Here is a 16467-nt window from a genome sequence, read left to right as displayed (position 1 = left end):
TTTCCATGAACCTATTATAATCACTGCAACAGAAAAAAATCGCAAAACCACCCTGTGCCACTTACTACTTTCCCCAGTGCCATTCAACTTGGTTTCTAACCGAGTAACCTATTACAAATATAGGACAGGAAGACACCTACTGTGTTTAATCATGGAGTCCCCATCCAGTACCTTGCCAACCAGAGTTAGTTCAAGGGTAATTCCTCTGACATCATCATTATAGGATTGCTACTATCCTTGAAAATCTTGGAGTAATTTTGAAGTCCTAGATAGAAAATTTAGAAGCTAAACTCTTTTGGGCATAGATTTCTTCCCATCTCTAATGTGTTAAACCCAAGACTGAATGCCTCATTTTTTTCTTAATTAGGAAGATGTTAAAGAAACAGCATAATCCAAAAATAGTATCTTCACCATTACATTATTATCAAGATATTCAAATCATAATGAAAACGGGTAACTCAGGATTAGCAAAGGAAAAGCAATGAAACTGGATCTGTGGGCATGGGATCTACATTAGGTCTACCTTAGACTTACCAGGTCTGTTTCCTCAACTGACTAGTAAAGACCAATGCCACATACATTTTTCACATTCACAAAGTACAGTGCTCAACTCTGTTACTGCTTTGTAAAACTGTTCAATCATTTTAATTTTATTTCCATGTTAATCATTGATTATTTGTTAATAACTGTTAATTCTAAAATTCAATTTTAGAAAGTATAAGGGCCACTGACAATAAGGACTCATTCTGACACTTTAAAAATCGATTTTCAGATCCTTTACTTCATATGTAAGTGGTAAATTAGACTTCATTTTACTCCTGGGAAAATACATGCTTTTAGTTAAAATGTTAGCTGCATGCAAACCAACTTTAAAAGGCAGATCAAAGAACATCTACTGAGCACCTACTGTGTATAGAAGCCCTGAAGGCCCTAGATGGTTTGGCTCAGTGGATAGAGCAGTGATGGCGAACCTTTTGAGCTCAGCGTGTCAGCATTCTGAAAAACCCTAACTCTGGTGCCGTGTCACATATAGAAATTTTTTGATATTTGCAACCATAGTAAAACAAAGACTTATATTTTTGATATTTTATATATTTAAATGCCATTTAACAAAGAAAAACCAACCAAAAAAATGAGTTCACGTGTCACCTCTGACACGCGTGTCATAGGTTCGCCATCACTGGGATAGAGCATCGACCTGCGGACTGAAGGGTCCCAGGTTCTATTCCAGTCAAGGGCACATGCCTGGGTTGTGGGATCGATCCCCAGTGTGGGGCGTGCAGGAGACAGCCGATCAATGATTCTCTCTCATCATTGATGTTTCCATCTCTCTCTCCCTGACCCTTCCCCTCTGAAATCAATAAAAATATATTAAAAATATATATATATATTTTAAAAAAAGAAGCACTGGAGGATTTGAGACATAGGAAAATGAAATAAAATCCATCTTTGTCTCTTAGGGACTTACAATGTATTTTAAAGAGCAGAAGGGGTTCCCATAAACAGAAAAACACAGGGCAGCACTTACGGATGATATGAGCCGAATGTAACATAACACCTCTCTGATCTCTGAATTTCTGATAGAAATTCCTCTGGTTTCTGACAGTGGTCAGAAACAGCTTTCTACAGGACGACAATCTGACCTGGCCCAGGTAAGAAAGGTAGAACGTAGACAAGCAAAAAAAGCAAGACATGGGGGAAGGAGGGTCCTGTACAATGGAGCATGATATATGATGAATTCAGTGAACAATGGTGAAAAGAGCTTGGTTAGAATAATGAAAGGTTCAGGTAGAGAAGAGAAAGAGTAATACTGGCAGGCTAACTCAAATGATCCTGAATATTAGGAATCTGGACTCTGTCTTCAGGAATGAAAGAGTTCATTGGGGTGTGTGTGTGTGTGTGTGTGTGTGTGTGTGTGTGTATTTGGGAGCTAAGTATAGAAAGTTTATATTGCAAGAAAGATGCTGGAAGAAAGCTAAAACTAGTCTACGGATGAAATAGTGAGAGATTAAGCTAAAATAGCTTCAGGAGTGACATGGAAAAGCAGTAATTGTTGAAACCGGTGTGGCTCAGTGGATAAAGCGTCGGCCTGCGGACTGAAAGGTCCCAGGTTCGATTCCGGTCAAGGGCATGTACCTGGGTTGCGGGCACATCCCCAGTGGGAGATGTGCAGGGGGCAGCTGATCGATGTTTCTCTCTCATCGATGTTTCTAACTCTCTGTCTCTCTGCCTTTCTCTCTGTAAAAAATCAATAAAATATATTTAAAAAAAAAAAAAGCAGTAATTAATGCTGAGTGCGATTCCACAGTTCTTAAGTTCTAAAATTTATATTTAACATTTCTGAATTGGTATGCATTTACAAATCAACGTGTACATAAAACACAGTGTTGCTTTGCCTACACTGAAAAAACTGTCCCAAATTGATCATTTGTCATAATCAATCAGAACCAACAAACACTGGATTTGGAAGAACTGAACAAACCTGAGAATTAATGGGAGCGAAGCACTTCCAGAGAAATAGCAAAGACTTAGATTAAAAGCGGCTGCACCAGATAGAGCCACAGACCAAGTCAGGGATGTCAGATGGAGAATATGCTCTGGCCCAGCCACTGTGGCTCAGTGGTTGAGTGTCAACCTATGAACTAGGAGGTGATGGTCTGATTCCCTCAATTCCTGATCAGGGAATAAAAATCAACAACTTATAAAACTTCAACTTATAAAAATTCAAAAACTATATCTTCAAAAGTAAAAACCATGACCTGTGGCACAAAAATAATGTGCTATAATCCTCCTTCTACCAATTATTTCACTGTATTTTCCAAGATTGCTACTTGACCCTAAAGGTACTTGACCTAGGCATGTGCCCTGACCAGAAATTGAGGGAATCGAACGGTCACCTTTATGGTGAATATATCCAGCCCTGCTATACTTTTCAAGTCATTAAGCTAGAAAAAGGGTTTAGGATTATTTCCAGAAAAAAAATTTGTAATTACAGTGCTGTCCTTGTAAAGACTGGAGTAAACTTGGCACATATTTCATACCAATGGCTTCACATTTCAGAAAGTGAATATTATGAGATTGGTTCAGTTAGCCCGATTACCTATATTATATATACAATTCAAAGGTGAGATAAAGCAAAATCTACATTAACCAATTAGACCTCGTACCCCAAAATGCTGTAATAAGAACACTTACAAAATCTAATACTTTATCTATTGAATAAAATTAATTACATTATTTATAATAAAGAAAACACCAAAAGTATACCCAATTGTCCAAAACCAGATTAATTTTCAAATCCTTCCCAACCAAACATGAACAGCAATTTTCAAATTAAAAAAAAAATCAGCATATGAAAATACCTACATTTTCTAAATAAGAAATAAAATTCTGAATTCCTTGAAAAACATACTAAATAAAGATGGAGGAAAAAGCTGACTATTAAACATGTACCATAAAGACACATTTGTGGTTTTTTTCCCCCCCATAAAGGCAATATTTTAAGTGGTGGCTGGACTTCTTAACCACACAACCCACAAAAATGACTACCCAAAAATAGAGGTAAATTTGTACAAGTACAATGAAAAATATTAGAATACAGCATTTTGCAAGAGCGAGTATTAAAATACTGGTCAGAAAAATAAAATAAAATACGGGTCAGAAATGTCAGCACTTTAAAGAAAGGCAAGTTCCATTAAAAAGAATAAGTGAAATAGTCTTATTTCAAGTTTTAGGTTTCATAGGCTCAATGTATAGAGTAAAACCTGTTCAAGAACCAACTCCCAAGGCCCTCCAGGGAGCCAGAGACTTTATAACACACTATTTACAAACATATCAACAGGCTTCACTGTGAGTTTGCATATAATTTCCTTTTACTAAAATAATGAATGTTACTCATTGCCACAAATTTTTTAAGTTTAATTATTACGATAATAATCCTAGCCCCCTTTCTCTCTTAATCCTTCATTTCTTTAACTCTACCTGTGATAACCTTTTCATTTTCATTTAGCAAACCCAATACCAACATTCACATGACCTAATATAAAAGAAAAAAGAGGCAGGATTTTCAAATAAAAACAAGAAAAGTTAACATTCTTAACTGCCTTCCTCTCCCACCTAGCCAAAAAAATTAAGCCAATTATTTAGTAACTAGAGTCCTGGTGCATGAAATTCATGCATGGGAATAGCCCCTAGACCTGGCCAGTGATCAGGGCCGATCAGGGACTTCCAGCTGCAGGTCGGGGCCTTCCTTCATTCCACACCACCCCCTGTGAGCAATAGATAGAATTCCCAGTCTCCCGGTTGAATTCCTGAGGGGACAATTTGCATATTAGGCTTCTATAGGGATAGATGTTATCAGGGGGAAAGGGGGGATAATATTAACTATTTGATGTTATGAACTAATTACTTAAAATGGGAATAAACAGTGAGAGGAAGGAGGTATTTTTTAGACTGTAGCTTAGAATATACCAAATGCCTTAGGTCAAAGATGGTGAACCTTTTGAGCTCAGTGTGTCAGCATTTTGAAAAACCCTAACTTAACTCTGGTGCCATGTCACATATAGAAAGTTTTTGATTTTGCAACCATAGTAAAACAAAGACTTATATTTTTTTATATTTATTTTATATATTTAAATGCCATTTAACAAAGAAAAACCAACCAAAAAAATGAGTTCGCGTGCCACCTCTGACACGTGTGTCATAGGTTCGCCATCACTGCCCTAGGTTCTACTGTGTGTACGTGTGTGTGGGAGTAATCTTTGGGATTACAGGTTTCTCTACTCACAGACAACATTGTTGATTATAATATATGTACATAATCAAAGTTTATGAAAAACAATCATCAGCCAGTCACTATTAATGTTTTTGTCCAGTGATGAAACATTAACCATGTACTTTAATTTGACAATGGTTAAGTAGTTTATCAGCCTCACTCCCTTTCTACAGGGATGAAGATAGCCCAGTGGTTAAGAAAGCAGGTGGGAATCTAATCTGTCAGGCTTAGATTTGAATCAGATTCTGTATATTAGATATGTTATCTTGGGCAAATTTTTCTATTTCTTTGAACCTATTTCCTCTACTGCAAAATCCCTACCTCTTAGGTTGATATGAAGATTAATATAAATAAGAGTTAACATTTACCATGTCCATACTACCCAAAGCAATCTATAGATTCAATGCAACCCCCATTTAAATACCAATGGCATACTTCAAAGATGTAGAACAAACTCTCCAAAAATTCATCTGGAAAAAAAAAAGACCCTGAATAGCTGCAGAAATCTTGAGAAAAAGGAACAAAGTTGGAGAAATCACAATACCAGACATTAAGCTATATTACAAAGCCACTGTACTCAAAACTGCCTGGTACTAGCACAAGATAGAACAGAACAGAAAACCCAGAAATCGACCCAAGCCATTATGCTCAATTAATATTTGACAAAGGAGGCAAGAACATACAATGGAGTCAAGATAGTCTCTTCAATAAATGGTGTTGGGAAAATTGGATGGATACATGCAAAAAAAATGAAACTGGACCAACTTACACCATACGCAAAAATAAACTCAAAATGGATAAAGGACTTAAATGTAAGGCAGGAAACCATAAAAATCTTAGAAGAAATTATGGTCAGCAAAATAGCAGACATTTGTCATAGCAATATCTTTACTGATACAGCTCCTAGGGCAATGGAAACTAAGGAGAAAATAAACAAAGGGGACTACATCAAAATAAAAAGCTTCTGCACAACAAAAGAAACCCTCAGCGGAACAACAAGAAAGCCCACTGTATGGGAGAACATATTTACCAATGTTATCTCTGATAAGGGTTTACTCTCCAAAATTTATAGGGAACTCATACAACTTAACAAAAGGAAGATAAACAATTCAATCAAAAAATGGGCAAAGGACCTAAATAGACACCTTTCGAAAGAGGACATACAGAAGGCCAAGAGACATGTGAAAAGTCACTAATCATCCGAGAGACGCAAATCAAGACAATGAGGTACCCTCTCACACCTGTTAGAATGGCTATCATCAACAAATCGACAAATGACAAGTGCTGGAGAGGATGTGGAGAAAAAGGAATCCTCGTGCACTGCTGGTGGGAATGCAGACAGGTGAAGCCACTGTGCAAGACAGTATGGAGATTCCTCAAAAAATTAAAAATGGAACTCCCATTTGACCCAGTGATCCCACTTCTAGGAATATATCCCAAGAAAACAGAAACACCAATCAGAAAGGATATATGCACCCCTATGTTCATAGCAGCACAATTCACCATAGCTAAGATTTGGAAATAGCTTAAGTGCCCATCAGCAGATGAGTGGATTAGAAAACTGTGGTACATCTACACAGTGGAACACTATGCTGCTGTAAAAAAGGAATTCTTACCATTTGCAATAGCATGGATGGAACTAGAGAGCATAAGCTAAGCGAATTAAGCCAATCAGAGAAAGGTAAATATCACATGATCTCACTCATTTGTGGAATTAAATGAACAATAAAAAATGATGAACAAAGGTAGAACCAGAGTCATAGAAGCATCTAATAGACTGTCCAACCTAAGAGGGAAGGCAGGAGGTCAGGGGGTAAGAGATCAACCAAAGGACTTGTATACATGCATATGAGCATAACCAATGGGCACAGACAGTGGAGGGGGGGAGTGTGAGGGCATGTGCTGGGGGTTGGGGGCAGCCGGGGAGAGGTCAATGGGGGGAAAAGGAGACTTATGTAATACATTAAACAGTAAGTAATTTAAATTTTTTTAAAAAGTTATCATTTACCAAGTATTTACTAGTCTAAGTATTTTACATAAAACCTATTTTAAATCACTCTATGAGGCAGCAGTATTATTCTCCTCAGTTTACAGATGAGGAAGCTAAGGTACTGAAGAGAATTAGGTAGGCCCAAATTCACAAAACTATTAAGTAGAGGACCAGGAAACAAACTCTTGAAACCTACCTATTAGCTTCTATCTACAGACTAACAGAGATAATATATTTAAAGACATCCCCACAATACTTGACCCACAGGAAGCATTCAATAAAGGTTATTGTGATTACTGAAAACTAGAACCTCATATACTTCTCTACACATAGGTCACTCCAGTTAGGCCTTGTTATTGTCCATAGAAGACAAAGATTCACCTAGATAAGGAAGGCGAAGAGGAAGAAAGGCTTAGAGAAATAATTTTAGGAATTAAACATTCATTTTGTTAGTACAACTTCAACAAGCTATCAAAAACTAATGGGAAAAGCAGTTTGAATACTGAAACTACTAGTATAGGGAAAAGTACAAAAAACAACACACCTTCAAGCTCAGCTAAGGAATAGTTAGGACAAGAAAACAAACACAAAAACAGGAAGAAACACTACTCCTGGCCTCTTCTAATGCCCTCTGCATCCAAAAATTAATTAGGGCTTTTTTAAAGCCTAAAAACCCTAGCATCATTGGATAATCACATTATTGCAGGGAGACCTAAACCTGGACACTAGCACATAAAACAAGTGGCCTAAGTCCCAACTCTTGCAACACTGTGCTTATAAACTACCCTACATTCCTTTAAAAGGACACTGTAACTTCACTTTACAAACAGGAAACTAAAGTTAGAGGATGGAAAGTGACAACCTAAGACCAAGCAATAAGTATCAGAATTAGGACAAAAACACAGATTTTTCTGAGCCATGTCTAATAAATTTTCTTTCCACTAAGCTCAAATTAATGACAGTGTAGTAAAATGCTTCTCAACTAATTCCTACCATCAGGATGACCTGGTAACCAATTTTATTTTCACAAACAAAATGACCATTCTTGCTTATCGCTGTCTTCTCCCAGTGACTACTTACTTGAAGGCACTATTTGTTGAATAAACTAAGCTCCCTCAAGTCATCACCCTCAAACCTTAAAGTTACAAATAAAATCCCAAGTTATTAAAGGAACTTCATACATTTATTCTTAAGACAATTCTCCTCTATACAAAATGTCTACATCAGGCTTCTTTTTATTTCATAGCCTATTCTACAAAACCCTGAACAATGTGAAAATAGTATATTATATGCAATATGACCATATAAAATCTTAAATTCAAAGACAAAAGCATAAAAAGGAAATTCCCTACATTTAAGAAAACTCACAAAATTTTCTAGCTTTTTGCTGAATGAATCCTTCTCTGGTTTCAATAACTTACATATTGTGTTAAGGCTACTTGGTATTTACAGTCCCCTACAAGAAGCTTGAAAAGTCAAATGAACTTCACCTCTACCACACACACTCCTCCAAAAACCAAGAATTATTAAGTTAGTCTTTACTGCCTATGCCTCTTACCCTTGCAACTTAGTTTTTTGCCTATCCACAACTGAGGGAATAGGTCAGATTCAGAGGGAGCAGATTCTGGCCTTTTAAAAAAGAGTAAAAGAAGCCATAGGAAACTTTCCATTAAAAACAAAACAAAGCAGACATACATTTAACCAAATAGGGAAGGCCACCTTGTGCTTTGAAGTCCCACTTCCAATAATATTCTACAGTCAATGAAAGATCAAATAAAGCAGCAATGGAGAACAGTGAGAGACTGATTAAAGTTACATGAACATTTGGGGAGTGAAGATTGCTAATTCAAACATTCTGCCTTTATGTTTGACAAACTAAGCCTCTTGTTCACCTTCTCCCTTCAACACACAGGCGCGCGCTCGAACACACACACTCCCCCCCACCCCCCGGCCCCGCCCCTTATACTCAAATTACTGAAGTGTCTGTCCAACTTGACCTTGTTTTAGCAAGGAGGAAACATGCCCGATTTCATGTTTGTGAAATATTTGGTGGGCTGGGCATCATGTGATGTTAAATGGCAAGCAGAGAAACGACCACATAAATTAGTTATCAGGAAAACTGCCATCCTATCACCAGTCTCCATGTTTCTGCTTTACAAAAGTGCTAAACTAGAGGCATATATTCATATTTTTTTTCTATACTTATCTCTTTTTTCAGTGATATGAAAAATGACCAAAAATTTATTTGAGCACAGGATTGAAGAAAATGATTAGTATCTAAGTAATTATTTTAACAGCTTCCAGCTTTCAAGTCTTTCATCATAACTCTCAAGAATCCCACAAAATTTACTTAGCTTCATTATTCCTTAACTGTGTTTAACAGTAGGATAGCAGTTTACACTATTTTCATGGAAATATACAGGCAGAACAGCTCTCTTCATTGCAATACACTGTCTTTCCCCAGCGTGCTTCTACTATTTATACCTACCTAATCATGGATCATAGCTCACTGACCCAATAAAGTCCAACATCCTAGGGCTCCTGTCACTTCTATTATGTATATAGTTGGGGTTTTAGCAAGTCTCCAAAGTTTTATAGCTAACCTTAGTTTTCCAGAAAACTTAGGAAAGTCATAATTGAGAGGAGAGGTAATAAGCAAACAGTCTTGTTAGAGCTCCTTGCTCCTTCTGTTAAATAACCTCAGAAGTTAGGATTTGTTTTTGGCTGAGTCACTTTTTGTTGTTGTTGTTAATCCTCACCCAGAGAAATTTTTCCATTGATTTCTTAAAGCAGAGAGGAAGAAGGGAGAGAGACACAAGAGAAACATCATGTGAGAGAGACACATCTATTGGTTGGGTCGGGGGAACGACCTGCAATTCAGGTATGTGCCCTTGACCTCAATCAAACCCTCAACCCTTCAGTCCTCCGACAAACGCTCTATCCACTAAGCGAAACAGGCTATGTCATTTTAACATACAAATGTCTTCAGGAAAAGTAGGAATGGCAGGAAGGGCACACAGTTGGACTAAGATAAATCTATGTTTGAATCTGAATTTGGTCACTCCTTAGTTGTTTAACCTTGACCAAATCTGTGTAACATCTTTAAGTTTCAACTTCTGCTTCAGCAAAATATGTAAAAACAAAACACCACTTAGCTCAAAAGATAGTGGGGAGGATGTAAGGAGAATGTGAAGTGCCCAATACCTAAGTAGCCAATAAATCAGTTACATTGCCTGAGAGAAATATTGAGTTGAAAACTCTAGAGAATCCTTATTACATGAAAGAGACCATTAACACTTCTTGGAAGTCTCCTTTATAAATACCAGACACTTTGTTGGGCACTTTTTCATACTGTCTTAATTAAATCTTAAAAAATCCTTTAAGTATTTTCCCCATTTCCCTGTTTTAAGAGTTTAAATAACTAAGCAGGTCACAGAGGTGGTAAGTCTATATTCGAATCCAGGTCGTTCTGACTCCAAACCCTGGGTAGGCTCTGGTTACTGTGTGCTTTATGTGGATGGCTACTTATGAAAACATATGCTGCTTTCAAACAGTGGTTTCAACTAGAAAGAAGTTAGAATTGAGGACAGTTTTACAAACATAATAAATTCCTAAGTGAACACTGATTTATAGATCTTAATCAAGTCTACCATCATAGTTATTAAGGTTTGTTATCTAAAAGACCACAAATAATAATTTCAAGAATAATTGTCCTTATACAGAAACCATTATTACAAAACCTAAGTCATCAAAGGTAAGCCATAGTATGGGCCACCCATTGCACACACACTAGAATACAATCTTCAGCTCTGACCAATGACCTAGGCTATTGCTGAAACCATTCCAAGAGACCTTGGTGGCACTTAATTCACTCAGGGATTGAGTGCCTGTTATATAAATAGCATTATTTACAGTAAACTCTTGTAAAAGTCCAAGACAAACCTACCCTATAATAAATTTGACACTTCATTTATATTCAAGATTGAGGTCCTAAGTGGTATACAATTCATATGTAATCTAAAAATAAGTTCTAAGTACTGTATAAATTATAGCTTTTCCCAAACTTATTTCCAGTCAGATGACCGAATTTGTGAATCATTAACAAAAACTTTTAGCAGAAAACTTAAGGTTTAATTCTTCAATATTTCAAAAGCCAAGGATAAAGGAATACTTCTTATAACTCAATCTTAAGTGTTTTCCAAAAATTAAACTCCAATATTGTTTACAAAGCATACCAGCCATGGGTGCTAATTTACAAAGCACATAATTTACATTTGTGGTTTTAAAGCTCTTTTTGAAAAACACATTTAGGAGTTTGATAAAAGCCTTTCTCCAAAAATGCAAACATGCCTATGCATATAAAATGTTACATGCCCATTGAAGTCCAAATATAGTTCCCCTCAATTTATAGGGAACTCACCAACCTCAGATAAAGATCCCTTATTTAGGAAATCATTTACATTTTTAAGAGATCTTTCTCCTAGCTTTTCAATAGCATGGTCCCTTGAGTAATTTACATTTGTCATTTTATAAAAACTTATTTACCCACAACTTGACATTAACAGGACACTTCTTCCAAACCCTTTAAATTCTTGCAATACTAAAAACAAACTCTGGTGTCCTTTGTCCACTAATATTAAGAATGCTCACAAGATGTGTGGCCCTGAACTAAGGGGTGGCAAAGAAGAGAATTCCAAGATATTGTCAAGGCCAGTAACCTTGAAAAGTTTATAATCTATTTGCACAGTCTGTTCTATTAAAAAAAACACACACACAACTCCTTTCAACAATTTGCTGACTATTTTGAACAAAAACAGGTGTAGTTTTTAAGATGAAACCATTAGCCCTAACAGATCTGGCACAGTTCATAGAGCATTGGCCTGTGGACCAGAGGGTCCTGGGTTCGGTTCTAGTCTCGGTTGCAGACTCCTACCTGGCCCGGGGCTGTGCAGAAGGCAACCAATTGATGTGTTACTCTCACATTGATGCTTCTCTCTGTCTTTCCCTCTCTCTAAAAATCAATGGACAAATATCCTCAGGTAAGGATTAAAAAAAAAAAAAAAGGTGAAACCTTTACATGGATAGGAAAAGCAATTCTGTAGAAAAAGAAACCAGAAAATAGAGTCACAGAAATTAAATAAATAACACGACCAAACAACTACATTTTTAAAGTAATTTATACCTAAGAATGTGTCTGATTTAGCAAATACACCTAGCTTAAAAAACTAGCCAACTCACAAGTCACCTTGAAAACTGGAAATACAAAAACACTGAATTAGCTGTAATTACTAAACTCAATAGAATTAATAACTCAAAAATGACACATTCCATAAAGATTTTACCTACCAAAAAAAAATTACTGCAAAATATTAAGACAGCAAAGATTTAAGCAGCTGGGGAACAAAAAACATGGCTGGTATATGTTATACACCCCCATTATCATGCCCATGGCAAACATCACTAATTAATCACACCACACTTTCCCCCCATTGAGTCTCATAATTTCAACAGAGCCTTCCAGTAGAAATCAGGAGGGCATTAAAACTGAACCTGTTTATTTCCTTGACAGCTGTTTTTAAAATACTATTCAAGTCAACTAAATGAAGCACCAAAAGTTTATGTATTTAACGTTCAATGAATTTATACTAAATTTTATTTATTTTGAGGTGTTTCCCAACACAAAAAATCTTCTTTAAAAGTTTAAAAACTTCTTTATTAAACAGAATATGATGGTCAACATAACTTTACTTAATTAGTAAAAAATATGTTTTTAAAAATGTAAACACCCTCCCCCATGAAAGGGTTCTAGAAAACTGCAACTAACTATACTTTTGGCAGCCTTCATTTTTTACCCAATTTGAATTAAAAAAAGACAAAATAACTTTTTCTGAAGTATTAATAAAATAAAATCAGACATGCCTATAAGACTTAGGGATTAAAAAATACAAAGTATAATACATATGTATAAATCACGTGAGAGAAAGAAGCACGAACTTTGTTCTTAAAATTTCAATGAAATACAGGTCAATATTAGAAATACTCTAAAGAGAATGTATGTGGCCATTTAACATTTCTGTCCCTTACAAAAAATCCTAGGTAGAACAGACTCCAGAAAGGAGATGATACCAAAGGGAATAAAAACCCTGGAACGCTAGGATCATATTACAGGTGGGTGATGTTTAGCATAAAATACACTAAGTGGAAGGAGTGAAAACCTGGATTCAGGAAGTTGTATGAGAACACTGTGGGGTGAGGAAGAGTTATTTCCTAAATCCTCAAATCTAGCAAAGAAAGACCATATTCTAAAAACCAGAAGGCTCCAACTTCCTGGCCTCAATAGCAGTATTCAAGTATTATATAAATATAGATAAGGTTAACAGATGACAACACAATGTGAGGAATATAAACACTATTTACCTACCCAAGTCCAACCTCAATTGGTACTGATACTAAAAATAATAAATTGCTCTGAGAAAGTATCTTTTAGTGTCCATTAGAGGAAACAATATATGTGAAAATACTTTTTCAGTGAAGTTCTTTCAGAAGCTGTAAGCATAACCTCAAATTATATATATTTACGGATTGTAGAACTCCCTATGTATATCCACTCCGATCTTTTCCCCACATTGCACTATACTGCACTACTTTTTGATCCCTAAGTACAAAAATATACTAAACATTCCTGCCCAGGGCATTTTTTTCTCCCTAAAACAGGAGTGAAACACGATCTGTGAATGTAAAGACTTGAAATATTCCTGAAATGTGTCTAAAACCTTTAAGAAAACATTTGCAACCAAATGTCACTTAGTGCTTTTTCCTTTGCTCAGGCCACTTACTTGGAGGACAATGAATTTACAATTTGCCTAAGTTGCCAAACTACATATGGAGGTAAAAGCAAACCAACTTTACTCCATAAAACAATTTTGAGTAAATGAGCATGACACCAAGAAATGACACCAGGGTTAATGCCTGGGTAGTTATTGCTAGAAAGAGATTTAGAGAGCAAAGAGAAATAAATTCTCACTTCGCTTACATTTACGGGGCGCCTTTTTCCCCCAAAGTGGCTTTGATCTTAGTGGCAGTACATAAACAGAGCACTTACGATACAGAACCTATCTGATAAATGGGAGAGGATATCTGAAGACTTACCAAAGGTTCTGCCGAGGACCAGTTAAGGAAAGCCAGTTTTCCTACCACTGAAAGGAATGAAGGGGGAGGCAAGTCACAATAACCCGTCGTCTTCCTTTAACCTTGTCTAGAAAAACAAGTGTCCCAAATGTGCACCGTCTAGAGCACTCTAGACTCTAGTAGACCGAGACTCCAGCCTTTGGTAACGAGTAACGAAAAGCTGTGACTGAAGCCCCAACTTACCTCCTGGATGCGCTTCCTGGCGCGCTGGAGCACTTCTTCGTAGCCCTTCTGCCGCAGCTCGCTGAGGCTTTCGTAATACTCCTCGGGGTCGTCGGTCTCAGTGAACAGTACCTGGGAGAGGATCTTCCAACCGCAGGTGTCCAGGCCGTGGCCGAGGTAGACCTGGAGCTGGTAACACAGAGTGTCGATCTCCTGCTCCGTCATCTCCGGGGCGCCCCCAAACAGCACGGTCCACATACCCGAGGGCTCCTCGGGGAAGACCGGCAGGCACGGCTCCAGCTGCGAGTTCACCGAGCACAGCTGCTGGTGCACCGCGCGCAGGTCCTGGAAGGAGAAGAGCCCGGCCCAGCTGCACTCCTCGGCCGCGGACTCTAGTTCGGTGGCCGGTTGCTCCGGGTCGGAGAGCGCCAGGGACGCCGGGGCCGCTTCGTCCTCCCTCACCATTTCCAGCACCTCGATCTCCTCGGAGACCGCCCCGCAGGCGCTCACTACCCGCACCGAGGACACGGGGACCTCCTTGGGCGCCGGTGGGACTGCCGCAGCGGCGGCCCCCGTCACATCTCTGCCTTCCGATCCCTTCCGGACCGGGGTGGGCTTGGCCCGCACGGGGCTCCGGACAGGGCTCTCCGCCCCTTTGGCGGCTGAACTCCGCAGCAGCGAATCCCCCCGAAGGTTGCGCGTACTCCGCGGAGAGCCGCTCTCCGCCCAGGCCGGGCTCCTCCGGGGCCCCGGGCTCCTCCCCGGAGTTGCAGAGGCAGTGGCCTCCGGCCGCCCCTTGCCCGCGGGGCTGCCCGGCCCGCGAGTCCCGTCGGACGCGGCAGCACCGGACTCGGCGCCCCCTCGCGTCCCCGCCGGCTCCCGGGAGCCGCTCCTCTGCCTCTGGGCCGTCCGGTTGTGGCAGGTTATGGCAAACTTGCCCTCGATCTCGTTCCAGGCCACAATAAAGACGAACTTGTGCTTCTCGCGCTCGTCGAACACATGGGGCCGCACAGCCACCCAGTCCGATTCGAGCGTCTCCTCCAGCGCGAACGACATGGTGGCTCCGGCGCCAGGCCGCGGGGGAGGCGACGCTGGTCCTGCCCGCCCGAGGACTCACCGGCTGGCTGCGCCGCGCCCCCCGCTCACCCTCGCCGGGCGCCTTCAGCCATCTTAGCGTCCCAGCCGGCTCTCCTCGCTTGGCCGCCCGTCCTCCCTGCACTCGGACCCGCCGCGCTCCTTTGTGGAGCGGCTCGCGGGAGAGACAGACAATGCGCGTCCCTGGAGCAGGTAGTTCACATGGTCACGTGCAGCCGGATCTGTTTACAAGCCCCGCGCTGTGGCAGCGCCCCGCGCCCGCCCGCCCACCGCGCGAGGCCGCGGTGCTGCGTCTGCGGCGCCCAGGAGGTAAGACGCGGGTCCCGCGGGGCCGGAAAGGCCGGCGGGCGGTGGGGGCCGGCGGTGTGTGCGTCTCCTCCGCTCGCCCGGGCCGATCTCCCCGCCTCCTCCTCTTCCCGACCGCGCGGAGCTGTCTGACGGATGGACGCGTCTCCTCAACTCTGAGCTTCGGTATCGCCACAATGTTAGCATTCGGCTGCTGACGTCGGCGGCTCCACGAGGGACGTAAACACCGGCACGTGCCGCACGCTGGTGACGCGGCGGCGGCGGCGGCGCGCACACCCCGCCCGCGCGCGCCGGCGCCGCCCCTCGGCGTCTCCCCGCCCCTCCCGCGAGCACAGCGCTCCGACCCTTTCCTCCCTGAGCTCCGCCGCCGCCTCCCGCAGGTTGCGGGGTCTGAGGGGGTTAGGGTGACAGGTGTGCCCCGCGGGCCAGGTGGCCTCCGAACCCCGGGAGAAAAGGAGCAAAGGCTGAGGGACGGAGACTTTTCGAACTCCAGCCGTTCAAAGGGGGCCCTCAAATGTAAGTCCGCCTCCATCCCCCTGGGGGGAGTCGGGATGGAGAAGTCCTGTATGCTGTGCTCCGTACCATTACGCGAACCTTGTGATGAACTTTTGGGGTTCCCCCAAACTGTTGGATGTACCCTCACTCCCTCGAGACACAATTTCATCGGTGTTTTATTGCTTCAGGTTTCATCATGGTGCAGTTCTTTGAGCCTCATTTTGAGATCATTGGTTTGAGCACTTTTGAAGTTGTGTTCAATTAGGGATTTCCAGAATGCACATGCAAAAAATAAAAATAAAAATCATGTAAATCTGGAGAATGCTGCTGTCCATACTGAACTATGATAAAACATTCTTAAAACATCCTAGTGGATCTTATGATCCAGTGTACGTTATTGGCATTTTTTTCTTATTCGTGTCCAATTCATGTTGCAGGTATTCTGCATCCGCAGTAA

At 40.5% G+C, this 16467-nt stretch overlaps 1 protein-coding gene across 1 annotated transcript in view; it reads right to left on the bottom strand.

Moving 5' to 3' along the window:
* The window catches only part of JMY (junction mediating and regulatory protein, p53 cofactor), a 71232-nt gene extending 55529 nt beyond the window's left edge, over nt 1–15703 (bottom strand). Inside the window, exon 1 of the mRNA XM_081088798.1 lies at nt 14136–15703. Coding sequence (XP_080944924.1) covers nt 14136–15170 — 1035 coding nt within the window. The 5' untranslated portion in view covers nt 15171–15703. The remainder of the gene's footprint in view (nt 1–14135) is intronic.
* Nucleotides 15704–16467: the final 764 nt, after the last annotated feature.

The sequence above is a fragment of the Myotis nattereri genome, assembly GCF_964212035.1.
Source record: "Myotis nattereri genome assembly, chromosome: 4".
In the NCBI taxonomy this organism is placed as follows: Eukaryota; Metazoa; Chordata; class Mammalia; order Chiroptera; family Vespertilionidae; genus Myotis; species Myotis nattereri.
The sequence above is the reverse complement of the archived record's forward strand: the minus strand, read 5'-3'. Positions and strand labels throughout refer to the sequence as shown.